Source organism: Channa argus, chromosome 1 (genome assembly GCF_033026475.1).
Source record: "Channa argus isolate prfri chromosome 1, Channa argus male v1.0, whole genome shotgun sequence".
NCBI classification, from domain to species: Eukaryota; Metazoa; Chordata; class Actinopteri; order Anabantiformes; family Channidae; genus Channa; species Channa argus.
Window position 1 is genome coordinate 12,439,443 of NC_090197.1, and position 23,907 is coordinate 12,463,349.

The window sequence follows — 23,907 nt, forward strand, 5'->3', positions numbered from 1 at the left end:
ATTACCAATGAATTGGAATTTGTGATAATTTGGCATAAAGACACAACTTGCAGATTCATAGTTTGTACTTTTAAGCAGAATTAGTAATTTTTTTATTTCATTTTTCCATTTTCATTTTAAATTTATTTTTAGAAGGTGTGTGTGTGTGTGTGTGTGTGTGTGTGTGTATATATATATATACACACACACACACACACACACATATAAAAATTGGTCATTATATTTAAGAAATGAACTAACTATTTATTAATAGCTTACCGTTTTGTTGTTTGTTCAGGGTCCACCAAAGATGGATTGCAAGTCTGATACAAAATCAGACACAAAGGCAGCTTCCACGGCATCAGACAGACCCCTTAACCTTCACCGCTCTCCACCAGACAGCAAAATGCATTCCTCTGCAAAGAAAACATCAACTCCACAGCACCTCCCTCGGACATCTTCACCTTCTCCACCACTACCTGCATCAAAAGAACCCAACTTTGAATGTGTCAAAACTCCTCAATACACCTACAGCACGGAGAGTCAGAGAGACAAGGACAAAAGTGTTCAAAATTGGGGAACACCCACAGTCACTGAGAAATTAGCTCAACTCATTGCGACATGCCCACCATCAAAGACCCCTAAGCCACCCAAAACCACAAAGATTGACCCTGCTCCTCCCCTCCCAAACTCAGGCTTTATGGCCCCCACAGCCAAGCAGCGAGACAGGGCTATGGCCAATAGAAATACATACTCACGAATGGTCCACCTTTCTCCACCACCTCCTGTGTCACGGCCACCTGGTCGACCGTATGGTTCTAGGAACAAAGACAGTGTTTTAGAAAATTTACCCAGCCTGACACCACTTAGGAAGGAGGACACAGAAGGTCCTGGAAAAGCTAGTAACAGTAGCGGAAACAACATCAGCAACAGCAGCAACAACAGTAGTCACAGCAGCAGTCCAGCACTCACCTTTGGCAATAACCGCCTGTCAGCAATTTCAAAAGACAGCAACAATGACAACACCAACAGCAGCCTTTCTAAGCTGCAGTTACGTCCTGCTCACTGCCTACCCCACACCACATCTTCACCATCATGTCCCATTTCATCCTCTCCCATGATCTCAGCTGAGCAGAGGACAGTTAGTGCAGTTAGTCACCTGGGCTCCCCTGCTCCCTCACAAGGACACCATGCACGAGAGAGTCCTGCCCTAGCAGAGGAAAGCAGTGCAAATGATAGGGAACAAGACAGGGACAGCCCCAGAGATTTAACTAAGTGCCCTCCTTCAACCGGAAAGCCAGAAGGGAAAGACAAGGGATCTACTAATCAGTCACTGCGAATTGAGAGGGGCAAGAGCTCTAGTCCAAGTAAGCCCAGTCCCAATTGGGATAGTAGCCGATCCGGTCGGACTAGCAGTCCCCCTGAGCCTGTAAGACAGAGGCCACCTTCTCCACCGGAACCTGATGTAGAAGAAAGCCCACAAACACCTCTTAGAGATGATTCTCCTGATTCATCTATAGACTCTCCCGCAGAGCAGGACAGCAAACCCCTAAAAAAACGCAGAGGAAGGAAACCACGGTGGAGCCGTGTTATGAACAAGACCCAGAGTCAAAGAGAAAGCCAAGACAGTCATTTTGACCAGAGCAAAACCACCATGCCTTTATCTTTAAGCTTGGAAACGCCTTTGCCCCCAGTTAAAAGACCTGTAGGCAGGCCTCCCAATCCAAACAAGGTCAAACCAAATCCTGTGCCACAAAATCCAGTGTCACACCTCTTCCCGACCCAGCCTAAGAAAAGGGGAAGGCCGAAGTCAAAAATGCCAAGGCTTGATGCCCCAGTCCATGGGCACCCTTCTAACAAGCTGGTTCCCTCTAAGGTCTTTTCATCTTTACTCAAGTCCAAAGAAGAGCAGGACCCCCCTGTTCTTCACCCAGAGGTGGACTTAAACCCCCCTAAGCCTATGCCTAGAAAACGTGGACGCCCCAAGCGCCTTCCCCCTACCTTACCCCAGGAGGGTCAGCCTCCCACATTGGCTCCAGAGGCAGGGGACATGGGAGACAAGCGGTTTCGCACTAAAGGAAATGGGCAGCTTATTATGAAGACTATTATAGGCAAGATCAATAAGATGAAAAGTGTGAAACGGAAGCGCATTCTGAGTCAAATCTTGTTGGGCCCAAGAACAGAAGACACGCCTAAGGTTCCAACCAGTGGGGTGGTTGGCTCTGTTGAGGCCAATAATCAGTCATTGTCCTCCCTGGCTGCTTCTTTTGGGGGAAAACTAGGTCCACAAATTAACGTCAGTAAAAAGGGCACAATATACATGGGTAAGAGGAGAGGCCGTAAACCAAAAGCAGTGAGTAGTGCCACAGCTACAGCGCCATCACCAGAACCCTTCCTGTCCCCAAATAGCACTTCCTCACTCCATCACCATCATTCACAGCAACAGCACCCGCTCTCTTCTTCCGAGGTGTTTCCCTCCCCCTCCCTCTCACAATCTAGTGGTGGCCACAGCCCCATTAGTGATGCCAGCTTTGTGGAGCCAGGCTCAGTACACTTTACAGGACATCATCACTATTCTAACCCCCTTCATAGCCACAGTACATTTTCCTTCCCTCCTCCAACGTTTTCGGCCCCTAACCCTCGCAACCCAGGGCTGGGCTCGATGTCATCATCGATGATCACAGCAGCTACCCAGAAAAAGTCATCTTGTCGTGGTTACCATCACCACCACCACCATTACAGGCAGCACTACCATTATCACAAGCTTTCGCCTCCCAGACCGCTACATCCCACCTCCCCTGCCCCTCTCAGTGAGCTAAAAGAAGCCACTCCATCACCAGTAAGTGAGTCACACAGTGAGGAGACTGTGCCCAGTGACAGTGGTATAGGAACAGACAATAACAGCACATCTGACCGTGGTGAGAAAGCTGGAGGGGCAGGTTTAGGTGGAATTGGGATGCCACATGGGATGGGCAGTGGATTGTTAATGCCGGGGGTCATCGGTTCAGCTTTGGGTCCAGGGATGGGCCTTAATTCCAGAGGCAGGCGGCGACACTCAGCTGTGCTTATGGAACATCCTTCACCCTCTCCATCACCCCATGGGGCAAGATCCTCGCCTGATCCACGGAGACCTCATCCAGCAGCTCCTGCGTCATCCTTAATAGGACATAAAGAAAAACATAAGCACAAATGTAAACGCCGCAGCCATGGTTGCACTGGCTATGACAAGCTAAAGAGGCAAAAAAGGAAACGTAAGAAGAAGTATCTGCAGCTGCGCTCCCGCCGACATGACCCAAACTTTCTTGCTGAGTTGGATGAAATTGTTGTGAGACTGAGTGAAATACGGATAGCACACCGTACCACAGGACACCGGCTTGGCAGTGGAGTAGGCATAGCAACAGGAACCAATCGAGTTCCAGGGGTGGGGATTAGGGCCAGTGGTGGCATAGGTGGCACAGGTGGCCCTCCGCCACATCACTACGTCCATCGAGACCTCCTGCCTACAATTTTCAGGGTTAACTTTGGCAGCTTCTACTCCCACCCTGCATACCCTTGTGACCCACTGCACTATGTTCGTAAACCAGACATGAAGAAGAAACGAGGGCGGCCTCCCAAACTGAGGGAGTCCATGTCTGAGGTTTCCTTTGTACCTGGGCTAGGATTTCCACTCTCCAGTGGAGGCTTCTACCACCCCTCCTACAGTGTTCCTTATTCCTCTGGGCCCTTAGGTTTGGGCTATTATAGAGGCTACCCTACAGCTAGTGCTCTGTATCCTCACCCACACCACCAGTCACCCCACACAGCCCCATCGCACCACTCTCACCACTCACCATCTTTCCCCCCTCCTCCCCCCACATCTTATATCCATCATCATCACCCATCCCATCTTCTGCTGAACCCCTCTAAATTTCACAAGAAAAAACATAAACTGCTTAGGCAGGAGTACCTGGGAGGAGGAAGGTCCCCTGTCCTATACCCACCCATGTCCTCTGAGCTTTCATTCAACTGGCACCACAAACACAAGCACAGACACAAACACAGAGAACGCTGTTCTGAAGAAGACAGGGAGGAAGGAGCAAGGGGTGGATCAGGGAGCCGAGCTAGTGCAGGGATTTCTGATGCTGGAGGATCAGCAAAAGAGCGAGTGGGCAGTTTAGGCAGTTTGGACTCTTTACAACGATGTCGCTTTGGAAGAGACACATCCAATGCTAGTGCCAACAAGCAAGCTCCTGCCACTTCTGCCAACTCTCCTTCTTCTTCTTCATCTTCTTCAGCAGAAAGGTACAAGCAAAAAGAGAACTCCATGTCCTGTTTAGGGCCTTCCAGGCTTGCACTAGGTAATAGCTCAAAAGGTCATCAGTCAGTAGAGTCCTGGTTCAGGATGGGTAGCTCTGAGACAGACTACTCTAAGCTTTCGCGGAGTCATGTAGTCCCTGGCCAGGGTCCCTTCTCAAATGGACGAGCTGAAGATCCAGCAGTTTGTTCAGACAGTGACGACGAGGAGCCTCTCACTCCCACAGAAGATAGAGAGACTGGAGTTCATGGTTCTCCAAACCTAACAAATCTCTTTACTTCTGCTCTCACCCGCACTACGTTGAAGGCTGCCAGGAGCAGGAAGGCTGAGGTAGTCCCTGAGAGTTCCAGTTTTTCCTGCATGGACCGGCCAATGAGGAAAGACTGCTCAACATCAGCAGAGAGGAGAGAGTTAGGTAAGTTAAGTTTGGTTAAAGTAAAAAGCAGTCTGTATAAATACGCTGCCTCCAGTTACCATCCACTGGTTTGTAACTGATGTTTTGTCATTTAAAATTAGCAAAACCATGTAATAGTAGTAGTAGAAATATTAGTAGTGAATTATTTTTATTTATTTGTTATTATTTATTTATTTAAAAAAATTTTCACATTCTTTTGCACTGAATCCCATGTGATCCATGCAGCTCTATAAGCGTATTGTAGTGGTGTGTGCATACACCAATAATAACAGGGCCCAATTAAACAACCCATTTGAGAGTCAACCCATGTGGGCAGACACTCTGGTGATTGTAACAGAAAAACTGCTTAAGCAAAGAGAGTAGAACACAAGTGAAAGCAATAGTGTTGATTGTGGAGGTAAAACTAGAGATACTGAGAAGGGGTGAGACTGGAAGTAAAATACAATTAAAATGAAAGCCCGAAAGCGGAAGTAAAGCTGGAAACCATAAACTTATATGGGTTTGGTAAGCTATTCAGCTTTTGGCTTGTCCCTTTCAGCGATTGCCACTGCGGAACGTGTTCTGCACATTGATTTGACATGTGTTTTTGTGCTGGATGCCCTTCCTACTGCAACCCTCCAAATTCATCTGGGCTTGAGACCGGCACCAAGGTGGCCCTTGGTGACTGGGCTGCCCACACCTGGTAGGGTGGGATTTAATCCCATAACCTTCTGCATCCCAACCCATTGCTCTACCCACATAGCCACCAGGCCCCCACGGAGCAATCCATACCTCTGTTGTTGAATCTGACAAATACTAACTGGAATCTGCCCTCTAATTTTTTTGTAAAAAAAAAGTCTTTGTGGAAGACTGTGTGTGAAATCCCCTGTGCATACTCTCTGACATTTGGTAGCTCTTACTAGTGGTTACAGGCTTGTCAAAAAAAAGAAAAAAAATGTTGAATGACTCAACTTGGCTTCACTGTGATTGAGGATTGCACAGCTGATATAGCATTTCTGCCAGAGCTCATCTAACTGCTGGGGGGTGGTGTTTTGTTAGCATACTATATTTAGTAGACATTTCCCTCAAAAGCCTACAGTGTGGGGCCTAGTCCTCTCTTGCAGCACACCTAGCACCTAGGCTAAGCTAATGTTGCTGATGTAAGACAACATGCCTCCGTTCATTGGTGTAGCTCTGAAAACCCTCTGATCAAGGCTGATGTACTTCTTTGTATGTCTTTATGTGTGTGTGTGTGTGTGTGTGTGTGTGTGTGTGTGTGTGTGTGTGTGCATGCATGCCTGCATGTGTATGTGTGTGTGCATTAGGGGGTTTGAACTGTATGGAAGTCTTAATTAATGTTTATATGTATGTCTATAATTTAGATTTGAACCTGTAAGGTCTCTGTTGAGGCAGCATGGTGCCGATCAGACCAGCCTAGGGTAATTCTGGATTAGAGGACAGGACTAGGGGTCAAACAGCGGTCACAGACTGCACTGTGAAGGTAGAGGAGGCCAAAGGTGGGGATTGGACTGGCATGCAGGATAAGAGGGGAATGACAAATGGCTGTCAGACAAATGGCACTTAGACAGGAAAGTGTGGGCAGACTGGTAAGAGAACAACTGGATTGGGAGTAAGATAACAGCTGTTGTGGGTATGAATATGTTTCCACCTAAATGTGCAGATTTTAAGATAATGTAGGTGTGTTTGCATCAGTAGTGTTATCTAAGTCATGTTAAACTTGCAGTACCAAACATTGGGTTGCCTCTTGTTTCACCTGCTTGATGATACATCATGCCTACATATCAAGGTGTTAATACAAAATGTGTAAATAGGGCAGAGTTCAGGGATGGTGAAACCTGTTTTCTGCTGTGATAAGCTAGTAATCAGTGTGGATAAGGGGCCTCACTTGTGTGACTTGGGTTACGTGTGGGCTCTGATCTCACTGCGGGTAGTCTTTGTGCATAGTTGGATATTAAACTTTTTTAACACTAATTTATGGTGTTCAGAGACTTATACCAGTAATCTAACAAGCATAATGTAGATGTATTAATCTACTTGTTAATAATTAAGTCAGTTAAACTTTCAGTATCTTACACTTGCTCTTTTAATATTTTTAAGATATTTAAATTATTATAAGTTTTTCACCATAGGTATTTGTTCAGACATGTTTAGTATTCTTTTTTTTGTCTTTTTTTTAGTATTCTTTTAAATATATAAAAAAATAAATCCCCTGAAAAATAAAGCATTTGTATAAAATGAGCAGGGAGTAGGATTTAGAAACATTACTTTTTTCTTTTTCGAGTAAAATAGAGGCAAGTACATTAAAAGAAATTAATGGAAGAATAGTTGACTATAATTTTAAAAGTGTGCAGGGGTTGATGGTCATGAGCAATACCTTTAGAGATATAGAGGGGAAAATGTTGTCTAAGGTTGGACACCGAGAAGAAGAAGAAGGGCGAGGCACAGGATCATGAGTAAACAAGAGAACAATGTTAATGAGAGAAAGAGGACAGTGGAAGGTTTGTGGAAACTGGAGCACAGAGTTTTGATGTTCCAAAAGCTGGATATAGGAAGGGGAAAGTAGAAGGGAGGGCTGAAATATGAGTTTAACAATATTTTAAATAAGGAAAGAGGAAACATTTGAACGTGAATAAGTAGGAAGCATATTATATATATATAAACATCTTACTTAACGTTAGATCTCTGTTGGAGCCTCTGTCTGCGGCCATACATATCTTTCTTTCACTTTCTGCCAAAGTGTACTGTAAAAATCCAAAATATATTATGCTCTTGGTTTCAACTTCTGGTTCAGACAAAATAACTTAACTAACTAACTGAATACACAAGTAAAAAAAGCAAAATTGTGAAACAAAGTTTCCACAAACTAAATTTAACACCTAATTTATTTTAAGACATAAATAAAATCAGATAATAGCTTCTGATTATTAATTACATTTCCATATTTGTAAAAACAATTGGGAAACAAACCCATTTTCTGATTATGGTTTGTCATTTCAAAACAGAAATGTGTTGGCTGCAATGTACATGGTCTTGGTAATTAATAAAAATCTCTGAGAAACATCTTTGTGACTCAGCCTTATGTTGAGCATGAATTCTACAAAAATATGTTTGCACACTCCTACATTTTACCAAACAGTATCTTTTTTGTACACATTTTCCATTGTGCCAAATAATTTGGACTGTTGTTTTTTGTTCAGGGTCATCAGGTATACAGACAAGAGGTGTTGCCCTCTCAACCCCTGAAGGGCAAGAAGGTTCCCTGCACCACCGCCAGCAGCACCATCACCAACCTTCTCTGTTTAACTCCCATGGCTCTGCCTCCTCTTCATGCCTCTCTCCCTCTCAGGACTGTTGCCTGGATGCCTCCTTGCCCCATCACACGCACCGGGTCCAGCCATCTAAACATAGTCTTCACCATGTCAACAAAATTTTACGTGCCAAAAAGCTGCAGAGACAGGCTCGCACAGGTAACAATGTGGTAAAAAAGAGGGGCCCTGGACGTCCCAGGAAACACCCGTTACCTTCTCCGCCGCCATCGCCACCTCCTGCTCTTGAGTTGAATCAGTTCGGACATAGAGAGAGAGGCGGAGAACTACCAGTAGGGGGTAGGGGGTGGGAGGGAGATACTGTGACAGATGCTATTGAGTCAGTAGTTCAGGGCCAGCACAGGAATGGTCAGAAGAGGAAGCACTGGGATGGAGATGCTAAAGAGCAAGAAGAGGAGGAAGAAGAGGATGGGGAAGTAGAAGAGACTGAAGAACGATTGCCGGACAGAGAGGAGAACCTGGGCAACTTGGTGGCAAGGTCCAGAACTGGGACAGGCAGAAGTTGGCTTACCCAGGATGAGCTCCAACACTTTCGTGGGTAAGAAAACATTCACCACATTGTCACGTTACCAACTTTACCAACGAGTCTCAGCTGAAAGTACTGTTATCAGTATTTAGTGCTAGTGCACTGAATCACAGCTCAATTTTTAGGTCAATGGAAACTGTCCCCAGGGAGCAAGCACCACCCATGCCTATACCCACCCAACGGGAGAAGCGAGCAGCCAGACCTCCAAAGAAAAAGTTTCAGAAAGCGGGGCTTTATTCTGATGTGTACAAGACTGAAGAGTGAGTTCCAAAAAAATCTTAAAGTAATATTTACTTATATTTTACCTACAAGCATACAATTTATCTACGCTGCTTATTAACTGTTTTTACATTTTACTATTTCTCCTCATGTAGCCCCCGAAGTCAGCTTCTGCAACTAAAGAAAGAGAAACTAGAATACATACCTGGGGAGCATGAGTATGGATTGTTTCCAGCTCCTATACATGTTGGTGGGTCTCATATTGGATCGCCTTTATGTATTTATTTGTATATTAAATTAATGAAACACACAACCCCAGACAATATACGGAAGACAAAATATTAAATATGGAACATTTACAAAAGAACATGGATGTGTGGGTGTGATGTGCGTGTGTCACGGCATGTGTTGTGTGGGTCTGTTCTGTGGGTGTGTTCAACTCTGTTCAGTCAGTTTATTAAGATCCTTATTTTATTTTTTATTATTATTGTCACTCCCTAAATTTCCCCTTCCGTTTTTTTTTCAGGGAAGTATCTGAGACAGAAGCGTATTGATTTCCAGTTGCCTTATGACATCTTATGGCTGTGGAAACATGACCAGGTGATCAGTCATATGGAGCATTATATGTTTTTTGGGTTTTGTATGTGAAAGACTGATGGGTAGTTTCAAAAGTTACACCCTGAGTAAAGGGCCCATACTTTTTGTTTCTGTTATTAAACCTTTGTGTTTACCATTGGGTTTTGTGTTTCAGCTTCACAAGAGGCCTGATGTTCCCCTTTACAAAAAGATCAGATCAAGTGAGTGTCCCACTTTGTTTCAGTGATGTTGCCAAATTAAAATGTTAAGCCTGATCTATTTATTTGCTACCACTACCATGTTACACTTTGAGACACAGAGATAGTTCTTTATTGGTTTTTCTTGGATGCTTTGTTATCAGTTTAACATAATGGTTGCAAAACAAGAAATAAAGATACGCTGGTCACAATTTTTAAGTATCAACAACTTTACATGTAAAATGGCAATCTTCTCTTTTTGTCACAGATGTCTATGTAGACGTGAAGCCTCTCTCTGGTTATGAAACAACTACATGCAACTGTAGACCTCCTGACAGCTCGAATGAAAAGGGCTGCCTGGATGAGTGCCTGAATAGGTACAGACATTGAGTTTTATATCTTTGTTCACTTATGGTGTTATTTAGGAATAAAATTACCATAAACGTGGCTCATTTTATATTTTTGCTTTTGCCTTTGTTTTCCAGGATGAGCTTTGCTGAGTGCTCACCCAGCACCTGCCCCTGTGGTGATCAGTGTGACAACCAGCACATCCAGAGACATGACTGGGTGCAGTGTCTGGAAAGATTCCGTGCTGAGGGCAAGGGCTGGGGCATCCGCACCAAAGAGCCTCTCCGCTCTGGACAATTTATCATCGAGTATCTGGGAGAAGTGGTCAGTGAACAGGAGTTTAGGTAAGAAATTCTTGTTGGCTGGTAACTGATTGGAGAAGTTTATTCGAACATTCAGCTTTTACCTGTTGCACTTCTTTAGTTAGGACTTAACGTTGTTCGACACAAATTGATGAAAATCTTTCTTTAATCTTGCGCTTTAAATTTCCTACCATGTTTTAGGAGCCGTATGATGGAGCAGTACTTCTCCCACAGTGGCCAGTACTGCTTGAACTTGGATAGCGGTATGGTGATTGACAGCTACCGAATGGGCAATGAAGCACGCTTCATAAACCACAGCTGCGAACCCAACTGCGAGATGCAGAAGTGGTGGGTGTCATGGCAGATTTAAATCAGTTTCCTGCTAATGTCCTTGTGATGCTTTTGGGTTCCTACCAAAACCCAGATTTGGCTAAGCCGTTTCAGGTGCGAGCATAAGCAGTTGCCACAAGTTGTTACTAATGGATAATTGAACCCGAACTGGTGTAAGCTACACTTGTTTGATTTTGTTGACAAGAAAACATGATGAATTTACTCGCACTATGTAAATAGCAATGTTAACTTTTATTAGGATTAGTGTAACAATAGAATTTACCATTTAAGGATTGCTAGCTACATCTGTAGCACCAGAGTATATTAAAGAGGACATAGAGTTTTAAACAAATGGAAGCTGGGATTGTTGTTAGATTGTTATAAGATGAGAATAGGACAGTCTAGTTGGAAAAAAGTTCCAGCTTCATAATTAAATATAATAATTAAATAAACAATTAAATAATTAAATATTTTGTCATTTAAATATTTCTTAACAAACTCAAAAATAGACTGGCCTATTACCTTTACCTAACTGCTACCCATTTGTGTGCAAGATGAGTTAGGTAAAATTTTTAATGTCTTATACTGTGAGAGGCAAACTGACCATAGACAGAAACATAAAATAGACACAGATATTCAGCATAGATGTGATATTTTGGTACGGTATGATTCAAACAGGAATCTGCCAGAAAACACTTTGGCTACACCTATATTATTACAGAGAAGCAGTTACACTATGAATAAACACAATTTAGAGTGAATCTTCTTATACTTATACTACTATTTGGAATGGTGTGATTTGTTGTTTTTTTTTGTTTTGTTTTTTACTGCTACACCCTTTTACTGTCTGTGGGTAGGGAGTCACAAGAAATGTCAGGCCCTAGCTGGTCCTTAGTGAAAATCTTACACAAACTCCCATGTAGCAGGTGCACTTCATTGTACTGAGAATGCTCAGCCTCAAAACCCCAACCTTATTAGTGTGGTTGTGTGGTGGTAATCTGATGAGATCACCTCAGTCACTCTCTGCCAGGGTTCAGAGGCCTAAATGGCTCAAAGGCCTTGCACCAAGCCAAAAGAGTTCACTGGTTTCCTAAGGGATCATTCTCACAGCATGGTTAAATCCACTGCAACTGGAGACCTGGCTGAGCTGGCCTACATGTGCTACTAAAGGAAACCTACTTGCTTTTTCTTAAGTTGTGATATGGCTTTACATTATCAGTCTGCAAGATTAATTGCCGAAATATACCCCTCAGAAGATTTGATTGTGGATGGATTAAGACCACAGACAAGCGTCGTCATATTGTACACCCTCCTCTTCAGTACAGCCAGCTGTTTATGTGCACTGGACTCTGTGTGTGTATGTGTGTAATGTTGAATAGTTGGACAAAAAAAAAGACAAGAATGAAGGATTTTCATCACAAAGCCTGACGAGTCATCCATCTTGTCACGGAAGAGAGATTACATACAGCCAGGCCTTAGATACAGCTGTAGTACCTGAAGACAATGTGCTGAAGCAGCTTTTTAGCCCCGTTGAAGGAATAAATTATCAAGTGGCTGGCAAACAGAATAGTGCGCTTTATTCTTAGAAGAATAGTGAAAAGCTTTAGCACTGCTCTGTTAAGAGAGGATAAAAATGGGGATTACGTGTTAAATGTCACTTCGAGCAAATGAAAACCGGGACAGTCCTCTTTATGTTCCCATTTTAAAATGCCTTTCATGTAATTGTCTCTCTAACATCAATATTTAAACATTAGGTTTGAAGTCTAGAGAGGACATAACCAGAGTATGACTGTGTTATTTTTCTCTTAGGTCTGTGAATGGGGTGTATAGAATTGGCCTCTTTGCTCTGAAGGAGATCACTAGTGGTACTGAGCTTACCTATGACTACAACTTCCACTCGTTCAATACAGAGGAGCAGGTGAAGCACCATTAAACATTTTGACTTCCTTGTGGAATAACACTTTTTTCAGAGATGCCATTGCAGCTGCTTCTATTTAACAAGACCCCTTCTCTTTTGAATCTCATGGCTTTTTTGTACTTTATTTTTATGTACTTTGTAGCAAGTGTGTAAGTGTGGTTCAGAGAGCTGCAGGGGCATCATCGGAGGGAAAAGCCAGCGTATTAATGGTCTTCCCGGAAAGACAGGAGGGACTCGGAGGCTGGGACGACTCAAGGAGAAGAGAAAGTCCAAACACCAACTCAAGAAAAGAGTGAGTGATGAAAAGCAAAATTTTATTGCAAAATTCAAGGAAATATAGACAGAGTTCATAGTGGTTTGTTCTGATTTATATTTATACTGTACCTGTATAAATACTAAACAATTTTGATTAAAATGTAAAAACTATATGCCATAGTTATTTGTTAATTTTGCTGGTTTAATAAAAGATTTGTAGGGTCTAGTAGGGTCTTGGCAAATATCAGGTGCAGTCTTCACGTAGGGCATGTTGTTTGTTTCTCAAAGGTACTATAAGTGGGCCACAAGCTCTTTAAGAAAGGAAGCCAGAATACCTTAAATGTTAAAAGTTTGAATTAGGCTAAATTGTGTGGTCTAAAATTGAACAGTTTGTCATGTTACATTTGAAATTTTAAGTGTCAAAGTTGCTAAATTTTATTGAACCTGGCATTAAAAATAGAAGTAACATGTTCTTAGGTTAAGTATTGTTTCCAGTTAAGATCCAAACCATGGTTTATCCCTAATTTATTTATTTTCAGGAGGAAGAGTCGAGTGACAGCAGCAAATTCTACCCTCATCTCATGAAGCCCATGTCCAACAGAGAGAGGTAAAACTCTCAGAAACTCTCAGACAACATATAAGAGAAACAGAATAGAATAGAATAATTATATCCAGCCATCATTTGTTGTAAGTAAAAAATCATTCATATATGTTGGATAAATTTGATGGTCATACCTTTCACTTAGGCATGATGCGTTGATAATGATAAGTTCCATCGGTGAAGTTAGAGAGTCAACAAGATAGTTGCTTTGATTAAATCAATAAATTTGTTTATATCTGAAAAAGATTCGAAGGTGTCCATATTTGTTTCAATGTAGGAATCACTTCTTTATGAAATCTCTGTCCCTGTTCAGATCTACCTATCTTCAAATACTACCTTAAATCTTCTTTGTATGCAAGATGGCAAGAACTCAACTTTGCAATATATTGCAGCCAGGGAGGACAGTGTTTAAAACTGTATTTTTGCTTGTTAATTGCCCACCACCCTTGTACACTAATTTTAATAATGATGTTGGTACCCCGAGAACTCTTAATTTCCCTTGAGTCTAGGGCAAATAACAGATTTAAAGATCTGTTTGTTCAATTGAATAATTGCAGATCTAGCCATTCTGAGTCAATATCAATCCACTTAGCTATGTAACAAAGCTGTGCAGCCTGTTAGTAGAGTCTAACATTTAACATGGGTAAACCTTCTTTCTCCACAGGCATCTGCAACTTTTTAATTGATGCTTCAAATGAATGTTTACTCAGAACAAAGCTCATTTGAAGTAATGTGAGGTGTTATTTGATGTTGGGTCAAGCAGACGATATCACACTCCTGTACTGTCTCTCAATCATCAGGAACTTTGTGTTAAAGCACCGAGTATTTCTCCTGAGGAACTGGGAGAAGATGAGAGAGAAACAAGAGATGCTGAAAAGAGAGGGTGTGAGAGAGAGGGATGCTGGCAGCCTGTCCATGTATACACGCTGGGGAGGAGTAATCCGTGATGATGGCAACATTAAATCCGGTGAGTGTTTAAAGGTGTGAGGAGAAAGTAATATTTAGACAAAGCAAGGAGAAATGTTTAGAAGAACCAATGGCTAGAGTTTAAATTTGCAAACATAAATGAGGTGGCACTGCTGCACACAAGTTGCTGAGGATGTACTTCACAAGTAAGTTATCTTAAAAGTTCAGTTGTCTTAAAGAACTTGATGTGTAATGCTTATCCCTGTTTTCCAGATGTGTTCCTGACACAGTTCTCGGCTCTGCAGACGTCACGGTCGGTTCGCACACGAAGACTCGCTGCTGCTGAGGAAAACACAGAAGTCACTCGTACTGCTCGTCTTGCACACATCTTCAAAGAGATTTGCGACATGATCACCAGCTACAAAGGTTAGGTTCTTTACGGCGCAACATACACAAATGTCTTTTTTCTTGCTCTAAATTAAGTTTCATATTTGTTTGATTTGTTGATCTCTGGTATGCAAAAAACCCATTCATATATTTACCATCAAGAACAACAGATGTTTTTTCTCTTAAATTGAATCAAGTAATGATCATTTTAGTCAGGTTCCAGACAGTTTTTTTTTTTTTTATCTTAACATTCCTAAGATCCAGCAATAGAAATACAAGACAGCTGTGTAATCATATAAGCATATAGTTAAACTGTTAAGCTAGTTAAAATTTGATTTAGGTGAGTTTTGGCTAAATGTGTAAATGGAAGACAAATTTAATGTTGTAGGAATTGAAAATAGCATAGCAGTTATTTAGTTATTGCTGCTTTTAATCACATTAGTTTCATATTGTTGCTCAAAAGTTTGTTAAACCTTAAGAAATCTCACCTAAAACAGGATCATGTTTTCCTAATACTACAGAAATGGAACAAACCAAGACCAGAATTTACATTTTTGTATTTAGTTACGCCGGAAAATGATCCAGCCCCACGTATTTTATTTGTGCGTGGCATAGTATGCAAAGCCTAATGATTATCTATTTAATTCAAAGTGAAATTTAAGTAACCTGATTCAGTTGATGGGATGGCAATCAGCTTTATGTATGGGAGGCCCTGCCTTTTTAAAAGAACAGATATCTGGGTCCTTACTATCAAAGTCCGATCTTGACTACACCATTTTTAGAAGTGTCATGGCTTAAACAAATGAGATTTCTGAGACCTTAGAATAAGGCTCACCAGGCAGAAAAGGATTCAGGTTTTTTTGGAATGACCCCCTGAAAGTCCTGACAACAATTGTATAAGAATTATGTGAAAGGACCCAAGCAGGCAGTTCAGTTGGCAAGAGTGTCAGCCTAGAATATTATAAACAGTTAGCGGAAATAAAGATAATCAAATCATGTCAAGATTGTTGTCATTATTATAAATTCTAGGCTGACCTGATAAGCCTAACACATCTATCGATGCCTCTTTATAAGTATTGAATAATAAAAGGTCTATAATTGAAAGAAATTGCATGCTTTTATCTTACTACAGATTCATCTGGCCAGACACTTGCTGCTCCACTGGTAAACCTTCCATCTCGGAAGAGGTGAGATACAAGCCCGCATGTTGACTACTTCATTCGCAATGTTTTACTGTTTTCAACACAGAAGAGTGACCGTGTTATCTTGTCAATCAGTGTACAACACCCACATAGTGTAACAGTTTATCTTCTACCTCACATTTCAGCCGTGACAGCCTGTGCTTTGATTCTTGTCCAGTATTGACAGTAATCACTGTGTCAGACAATACCAACTTTTTTTTCCTTTAGCTACATGTTACGGACAATTTCATGAACTGGTCTGATTATATGTCTTCCGCTGGGCTGTTGTATAAATCTGCAGAATTGTTGATGCTTAGATGTATTTCATTTTGAAATTAATGTTGTTTGTTTGACAAAAACATGACTTAATGCTGCTGTTTTGGTGTGCAATCAGGAACAGCCAGTACTATGAGAAGGTGTCTGACCCCCTGGACTTGAGCACCATTGAGAAGCAAATCCTAACTGGCCACTACAAGACTGTTGAAGCATTTGACACAGACATGCTCAAAGTATTTCGCAATGCTGAGGTAGGCAGATGTCCCATGAGTTTGTACCATTAATAATTCCCTTTTGATTAAAATGAAAACTACACTAAGACATTTTTATTTGTTTCTCTAAAAATGTCCACCCCTCATCCTGATATCAGCCACAGTTGCTTCCTCCTTTTGTGATATGACATAAATTGTAGTTGCTGTGGTGTTTATGTTTAACTAGTTAGCAGCATTAAGCCCTACAAGTATCCCCTTGATAGTTCCTGCCTGAGCATAAATGGGATATAACTACATTTAGACCCAGATCCTTCGATTCAAAACACAGGTTTACACAGGTACATTGATAGAGTTCCTCAAAAGGTTAAGTACTTTGGGTCCACGGTTCAAAGAATGGAGATTGTGGAAAAGAGGTGAAGAGGCAAGTGCAAGCAGGTTGGAACGGGTGGAGAAAAGTGTCAGGTGTTATGTGATAAAACAGTATCACCAGAATGATAGGAAAAGTGTTCAAGACGGTGGTGAGACCAGCGATGTTGTTCGGCTTAGAGACAGTGGCAGTGAAGAAAAGACAAAATGAAGAGCTGGAGGTAGCAGAGCTTAAGATGTTGAGGTTCTCTTTGGGAGTGATGAGGATGGACAGGATCAGGACTGAGTACATCAGAGGGACAGCTCATGTTAGATGTTTTGGAGATAAAGTCAGAGAGGACAGATTGAGGTGGTTTGGACATGTTCAGAGGAGAAACTGTGAATATATCGGTAGAAGGATGCTGAGGTTGAAGCTGCCAGGCAGGAGGTCTAGAGGAAGACCAAAGAGGAGATTTATGGATGTAGTGAGAGAGGACATGACGTTAGTTGGTTTGAGAGAAGAGGATGCAGAGAACAGGGTTATATGGAGGCAGATGATTCACTGTGGCGACCCCTGAAAGGGAACAGCCGAAAGGAAAAGAAGAAGAAGAAACTCAGTCAGTGTTAAAGATCTGTCCATTTATAACAGGAATCTTTAGAAAGGCCTGTATAATGGTTTAGTTAGGCCCAAGGCTGCTACAGAATCCAGTCTTTATTACTAGAAACACAGATTTTAAGAGCCCAATCAACAACAAAATATCATTAAATCTGGTAACTTGCAGCTCCAGCATTTTCTTACTCCTACTCAGTCATTGCTTTCTTTTCTTCATGCACAAACATCTCCCAAAAGGGATATAACTTCACAACTGCTGATCCTCTGTGCACACGTTGCAGGTCCTTTAGTTGTACATCTGTTTGGTGTAGCAGTTTAGACAAGTGCCACTTGAAACCTCTCAGAGGAGCTTACTCCTCATTCAGAGAAGTTTGAAGTGGATGTCTAAATTTGATTCACGCTTTGGTGCCAGTGCCCTTTTTGGCAGACTGACAAAAGCAAGAGGCTTGTTGTTTATTGTTAAACTGAGAAAGGTGGGATGTTAGCAGCTGCAAAGTTAGTTTTTAGTACATCTTTTTGTGCTATTAACCTTGTTCTGCAGTAAATTGCTGCAGAACAAGGGTGACTGATTGACAGTTTAATTTGTGCATTCTGCTACCTTAAGTTATGTATTATGCAATCTCTTCTTGTAAGGTTTTTTCATTGTCCCGTGGATCAAAAGATTCTGTTATTAACAGATTTACTAAGAGGATCTCAATTTATGGTAAACAAATAAAGCATCAGTGTTTACGACTCTATTGTTTCCCACTAGAAATATTATGGCAGGAAATCGTCAGTAGGCAGGGATGTGTGCCGATTGCGAAAAGCCTACTACAGCGCTCGCCATGAAGCTGCTGTCCAGATTGATGAGATTGTGGGAGAGACAGCCAGTGAAGCTGACAGCTCAGATTCACTGGAGCGGGACCATGGCCACCACCACCATGGAGGGAGCGGGCTGGGGTCCCACGACAAGGATGACGATGTCATCCGTTGCATCTGTGGCATGTACGAAGATGAAGGCCTGATGATCCAGTGTGAAAAGTGCATGGTAAGATACAGTGTCAAATACATCTATGGCTGATGGGCCACAGCGGTTTTAGTGACAGAGAACTTCCCTAATGAAGGAGTACTTTGCCAAGGAAAGCACACTGCATAGTCGGTCCATATATGTTTTTAGACAAAGAAAACAATGAAGGTTACAAATGTTGATTAAGTCTTTTAAACGTTAGACCTAGTCATTGCCAGCCCTAGTAGTCACCTAGTAGTCAAACTAGTCACCTATATGAATGGAATGCAATTCTATTTATATAATTTAATAATTGTGAGTGGAATTCTAGGTGTGGCAGCACTTTGACTGTATGCGCCTGGAGACTGAAGTGGAGCACTACCTGTGTGAGCAATGTGATCCCCGGCCTATTGACAGGGTATGTCTATCCCATTAAAACTGCCATTAATGCCTATTTTATTGTTGTTCCTTACTCAACTGAATTTGCCTTAAACTTTTTGTGTGTTGTCAATGCAGGAGGTTCCCATGATACCACAGCCCAGCTATGCACAGGCTGGCTCTGTCTATTACATCTGCCTGCTTAGAGATGACCTTTTACTTCACCAAGGTATAAAAAGAGCAGAAACCAGAAGTCAAGTGCTTATAAATGCTTGTAAAGTTAAACTTTTTCATTTCAGAGCAATCTTGCAGTTCTTCTTTTTGCTGAACTCTGCCAACTACTCTTTTACTAGTGGTTTAGTTGCAGCAGAACACACTCAAATAATGGGAGTTTTCAGATGTTAAACAAGCAGAAACACTGATTTGTAGTGTTAAGTTACTCGTTAAGCTACGTTTTTACGGGTCAGGTCAGGTTCACTTCAGGTTAGTTCATGCTATTTCAAAGTCAAAACTTTTTTTGGCTATGCATGTTGCTAAAATCTTTAATTTTGTGATCTTGTTGCCCTTAAACTGAGAGCCTATACAGTCATGTAAGTCTAGTGTTAATTAGTCAGTTTGTTGTAAAATGTATACACTGTAGACAAGTGACCTGGCTGTGTGGTTTGTTGTGTTCAGGTGACTGTGTGTATCTGATGAGAGACAGCAGACGCACACCTGAGGGCCAGCCTGTCAGACAGTCTTACCGTCTACTGTCTCACATAAATCGTGGCAAACTCGACATCTTTAGAATTGAGAAACTCTGGAAAAATGAGAAGTAAGTTCATTGAATGAATGGTGCACTAAAGGTATGCGTTGTGAAAGCATAGGTAAAATTGTAGTTACTGCTTGTGATTATTAAATGCTCATAAAGTTGGGTAATTTGCTGGACTTTTTGTCACCACGTGAAAGGGGTGAAAGGTTTGCCTTCGGCCACCACTACTTCCGTCCTCATGAGACACATCATTCTCCATCACGGCGGTTTTACCAGAATGAGTTATTCCGCATGCCGCTCTATGAGATCATCCCCCTGGAAGCAGTGGTGGGAACCTGCTGTGTCCTCGATCTCTACACATACTGCAAGGGTGAGGGGGCAAACAAATATACAAACCTGTAAATGCTGTTTTGAATTACCAGTATGTATTTGGATTTTCTTTTCTCATTTTGAATGAGCCATTTTTAACAACTGCTGAGGTAACCTTGTTGTAAGTCTAGTTCTCTACTGCATAACTGTAAAAGATGCAGATGTGCTTGTCTGGTCCCACATGTGAAGTTAGGCACACTTTAACTAATACCTGAACAAATATACAAGCATTTGTCTTTTCAGTATACTTTAACAACATACTTTGCAGCAGATCCTGGCTAAAACAGTGCTTGCCTTTATACAGGACGGCCGAAAGGTGTGAAAGAGCAGGATGTGTACATCTGTGATTACCGCTTGGACAAGTCGGCTCACCTGTTCTATAAGATCCATCGTAACCGCTACCCTGTCTGCACCAAGCCATATGCCTTCAACCATTTCCCCAAGAGACTCACGCCCAAAAGAGACTTCTCGGTGAGAGTAATAGGTGTTGTGACAGGGTTGAACTGCCACACAGGAATCTATTCTTGATTTACAAGTACTGAAAGATATTTTAAGATTGGAGATAATATAACAGCCCAAGGCACATTTTGTTTTGGCACCTCATCTTGCTCAAGAGCCGCCTGCCTCACAGTTGCAGGTGAAAGTGGGCCAAACCAGAAAAAAATGAGAAAAACCGCCATTTATTATTGTTACTAATCCAAACCACATGGTTGCCTGCAGGTAACCACATCCAAAAGCCACATTTAAACAATAATTCTGTCACTGGTGTTAGCATTTGATTACATATATTTATTTAAAATCGTAAGTATTACAGACCTGAAGAGAAATTATAGCTTTTCATGCTACTTTAATTAAATACTTACACTGTAAGGCTTTATGCAAACCAACAAATTATTAACGTTTGGTTTTTTTTCTAGCCTCATTATGTTCCTGACAACTACAAGAGAAATGGGGGCCGCTCAGCCTGGAAGAGTGAACAACCAAAAGGAGCTGAAGGCTGTGAGGATGACGGGTCTTCCTGCGAACGTGTTGATGACTTCCCACCTGGGGTGGAAGATGGAAGAGGGGTGGAGGATGACATGGACATGGCTCCAGAGGATCCTGAACTTCTTTCAGTGAAGTCCAGAAAAGCAGAGGGGGAAGGTGAAGGAGACGAGGAGGAAGATGAGGAGGAAGAGGAAGGGCACAGGACTGGGGACCACAAGCAACTGGAGGATGGTTCCACTGAGAGGATAGGAGAGATGCTTGAACTCCCATCTTCCTCAGCCTCCTCACCATTACACCACCCAGCACTGGGTAGAAGGGAGGTTCAGAGAGACCGCCTCAACAAAATTCTGCTGGATCTACTGCACAGAACTCCCAGCAAGAATGGTGAGGGACTGGGAACAAAGGAGGGGGGTAGGTTAACAACTGAATGAGGGTATAATTTTTGGATCACCTATCATGCAACATATACTGTAAACATAATGGATGCTATTTGTGAATGGATAAACTTTGGGCAAGAAACTGTTCTGTAGAAGATGGTCTACTTAGCCTTGTTTGATTAACATTTCTACAATAACCCTATCCCCAGTTTTAGCTGAGCCTCTTTTAAAACAAAACCATATATGACTCTTTTTTTTTTTTTACTTAAAGCATCTGTAACTTACAAGACCTTTGTTTACATTTTCCTTTTCTGTTCATAATACTCTGTGTCAGCTGTTTCTGTCTAAGTTCCTCATTCCCCTTTCTCTCTCTGTGTTGTTTACCAGCCATAGATGTCACTTATCTCCTGGAGGAGGGTGCAGGGCGTCGGCTACGGAGACGGACACTTGGATTTGGTGATTTTGTGGGGAGGAAATAACATTGCTATGTGCCTGTCAAGCACACTGCCTTTTACCTTTGTGAGGCAGAAAATGGAGCGACAGCAAAAGGGAAATGAGCATTGTAGGTTATCCAACCATTAAAGACCACAATGCATCCCTGGGGGCCTCTTCCAGTTTACCTCTTCCAAGCCTATCTCAACTCTGAGAGGGTGGAGGGGGATTGGAAGCGCTGACTCCATGACAATTTCAGCATTTCAAGAGTTCTCAAGGAACATGAGGAGAGAGCTGACTTCTTGCTTATTTAAGTAGTTCGATGCAAAGAACAGTTTTTTAAACGAACATAGCAGAATTAACCCATGCACTTAAATGCATTGAACATTACAAACATGGGTAGATGAATTCCACTAGCAAACATCAAAAACATCCAAGTGGTACTGAATAGGGATAGATAGAGGGGAGGGATGGCTAGTTGTTTCAGTCAGTGGGGATTTAAATGCTGGAGAATTGTTCTCCCTAGTGGGGCTTAGCTGCAATGACAAAATGTAACAAATGAGACAAGATCTGCGCTGGGACTGTGGAGGAAAATGGCATAGAGGACATGTAAGTTGAGCAGTTTGCTCAGATGCTGCTCATGAGAAAGAGAGAACAAGGGCGGTGAACTGCACTTTTGGTACCATGGATATTGTGAAGCTCTGTGTAATGTATCTATAATGAAAACACACTAACACTCTCACAGTATTGGACGATGCAGTCTGGAAAAAATCAAGTTTAAAAATTCTATTATCTTTTACCTGTTATACTGTAGTAACTCATTTAGGAACAGAGGAAGCCGGGTGTGTGTTTGTTTTTAGAGTAATGGGAGGGGAGGGAAGTTTGAGTGTGTGCTTTTGTCAGTTAAAGTGTCTTGCCGAGGTTTTCATTTTTTATTTTCTCTCGAGGCAGTCAGTTTTGCCCCTCTTTTAACATGTAGTAACACAATTCACCAGCTTAACTAAATCAGGCGTACAGGTGGGACACTGGCTTTAACTGTAACGCCTTACACAGCCGTGCTCACAGACTGCCTTGCGTGCAAGTGTGTGCATTGAGTGTACACTTATTGTGTGTCTGTACTCTGCCAGATTTCTTAGAGATATACCTTTTTAAAAAAAAATGGAAAAAAAAATTAAGGGCTTGATGGCAATTAACAGTTTTAAGAAAACTATGGAAACCAATACTTAACATGAAATGTATCACGATGGTCATATTTTCTTAATATTCTCTGAGATGGGTGGTGTGGTGTATACTGTATATTGGGAAGGGAAGGGCCTTAAGATCATTTTTTTTGGTTGTTTTTAGATTATGTTTCTGGTTGCCATGGAGAATGTTTTAAAAAGAAATTGTGATATTTGATGAGATTTCTTTTCCCCCCAAATGCCTCTGCTAATAAAGGGACAGCCTGCAATGTCCCATAGCGTTAAACTGACAGAAGTGACAAGAATGAGACACTGACAGAGGGAGGGAGAGAGATGGGGGATGGGAAGCTGTACAGTGCCAAGTTATGTAAATATACACACTTTACATTGAGAAGTGTCTCCAAAAGCAATATCTTAAAAATGGATTTGTTTATTATTGTACTGTACAGGACTCAGCCCTAAATGTACTATGATTATTATAATTACGATAATATAATTTCTTCCGTTTGTATTACTATAATGAAGACACTTAAGCTTGGAGAAAATGATTTTTTTAATATCCAGAAAATCTCATTGCAACTGTCCTGATGACATAAAACTAAGCTGAGTTTTCATTGCCTATAAATGAAATTCATCTATGTACTGCATGAGCGAGAAGAATGTCTAACACACAGAAGGCATTGGGATATGACCGTGACACAGCAATGACGCCTTTGTCACTGAATATTGTTAATAATATTAGTTTTAAGGAGAAATGTACTCCTTGTTTTTTGCTGCAAAGTGTTGAACACTAAAAAAACAAACCAACATAAAAATGTTATGATATTTTTAAATGCTGGCAGAAACAAATGTAAAGCTGTCAGCCCAATATCATATTTTTGTTTTTCTTTCAAATAGGAAATGGTTATGTTTTGTGATAGCAGTCATTGTATGATGCTTGTACTTGTATTTGTGTGTTTTGTGTGATTTGTTTAGTTATTTTTAGACAATCACAAAATAAGATGCAAACATTGTAAATGGCAGACCGGTGGACATTTTGTGATGTGTACAGTTTGTCAGAATACTTCTTCCACTCGTTAAAAGTTTGTAATTATGATTCTTAAGTCATGAAGAATGCTGTTGGTTTTTACTTTTGTTTTATATTTGTTTTTGTTTGTTTTTTAATAAAAAGCACTACATTATTGTAAATACACTTGATGGTGTTGTACTTTGAATGCTGCAAAGATAGTTTTTAGAAATAT

At 41.4% G+C, this 23,907-nt stretch overlaps 1 protein-coding gene across 2 annotated transcripts in view; it reads left to right on the forward strand.

Annotated features, from left to right (window-relative positions):
- Window positions 1-23,858, forward strand: part of ash1l (ash1 (absent, small, or homeotic)-like (Drosophila)) — a 29,314-nt gene extending 5,456 nt beyond the window's left edge. Inside the window, exons 4-27 of one of the 2 annotated variants that reach the window (XM_067497902.1) lie at window positions 278-4,688; window positions 7,886-8,552; window positions 8,666-8,800; window positions 8,915-9,009; window positions 9,286-9,359; window positions 9,511-9,556; window positions 9,801-9,909; window positions 10,018-10,224; window positions 10,384-10,530; window positions 12,322-12,430; window positions 12,573-12,722; window positions 13,225-13,292; window positions 14,087-14,253; window positions 14,466-14,618; window positions 15,712-15,766; window positions 16,155-16,287; window positions 17,958-18,233; window positions 18,523-18,609; window positions 18,708-18,798; window positions 19,245-19,383; window positions 19,518-19,690; window positions 19,994-20,160; window positions 20,607-21,087; window positions 21,441-23,858. In XM_067497902.1, coding sequence (XP_067354003.1) covers window positions 278-4,688; window positions 7,886-8,552; window positions 8,666-8,800; window positions 8,915-9,009; window positions 9,286-9,359; window positions 9,511-9,556; window positions 9,801-9,909; window positions 10,018-10,224; window positions 10,384-10,530; window positions 12,322-12,430; window positions 12,573-12,722; window positions 13,225-13,292; window positions 14,087-14,253; window positions 14,466-14,618; window positions 15,712-15,766; window positions 16,155-16,287; window positions 17,958-18,233; window positions 18,523-18,609; window positions 18,708-18,798; window positions 19,245-19,383; window positions 19,518-19,690; window positions 19,994-20,160; window positions 20,607-21,087; window positions 21,441-21,532 — 8,232 coding nt within the window. In that variant the 3' untranslated portion in view covers window positions 21,533-23,858. The remainder of the gene's footprint in view (window positions 1-277; window positions 4,689-7,885; window positions 8,553-8,665; window positions 8,801-8,914; window positions 9,010-9,285; window positions 9,360-9,510; window positions 9,557-9,800; window positions 9,910-10,017; window positions 10,225-10,383; window positions 10,531-12,321; window positions 12,431-12,572; window positions 12,723-13,224; window positions 13,293-14,086; window positions 14,254-14,465; window positions 14,619-15,711; window positions 15,767-16,154; window positions 16,288-17,957; window positions 18,234-18,522; window positions 18,610-18,707; window positions 18,799-19,244; window positions 19,384-19,517; window positions 19,691-19,993; window positions 20,161-20,606; window positions 21,088-21,440) is intronic. The other variant, XM_067497913.1, reaches the window with a different exon arrangement.
- Window positions 23,859-23,907: the final 49 nt, after the last annotated feature.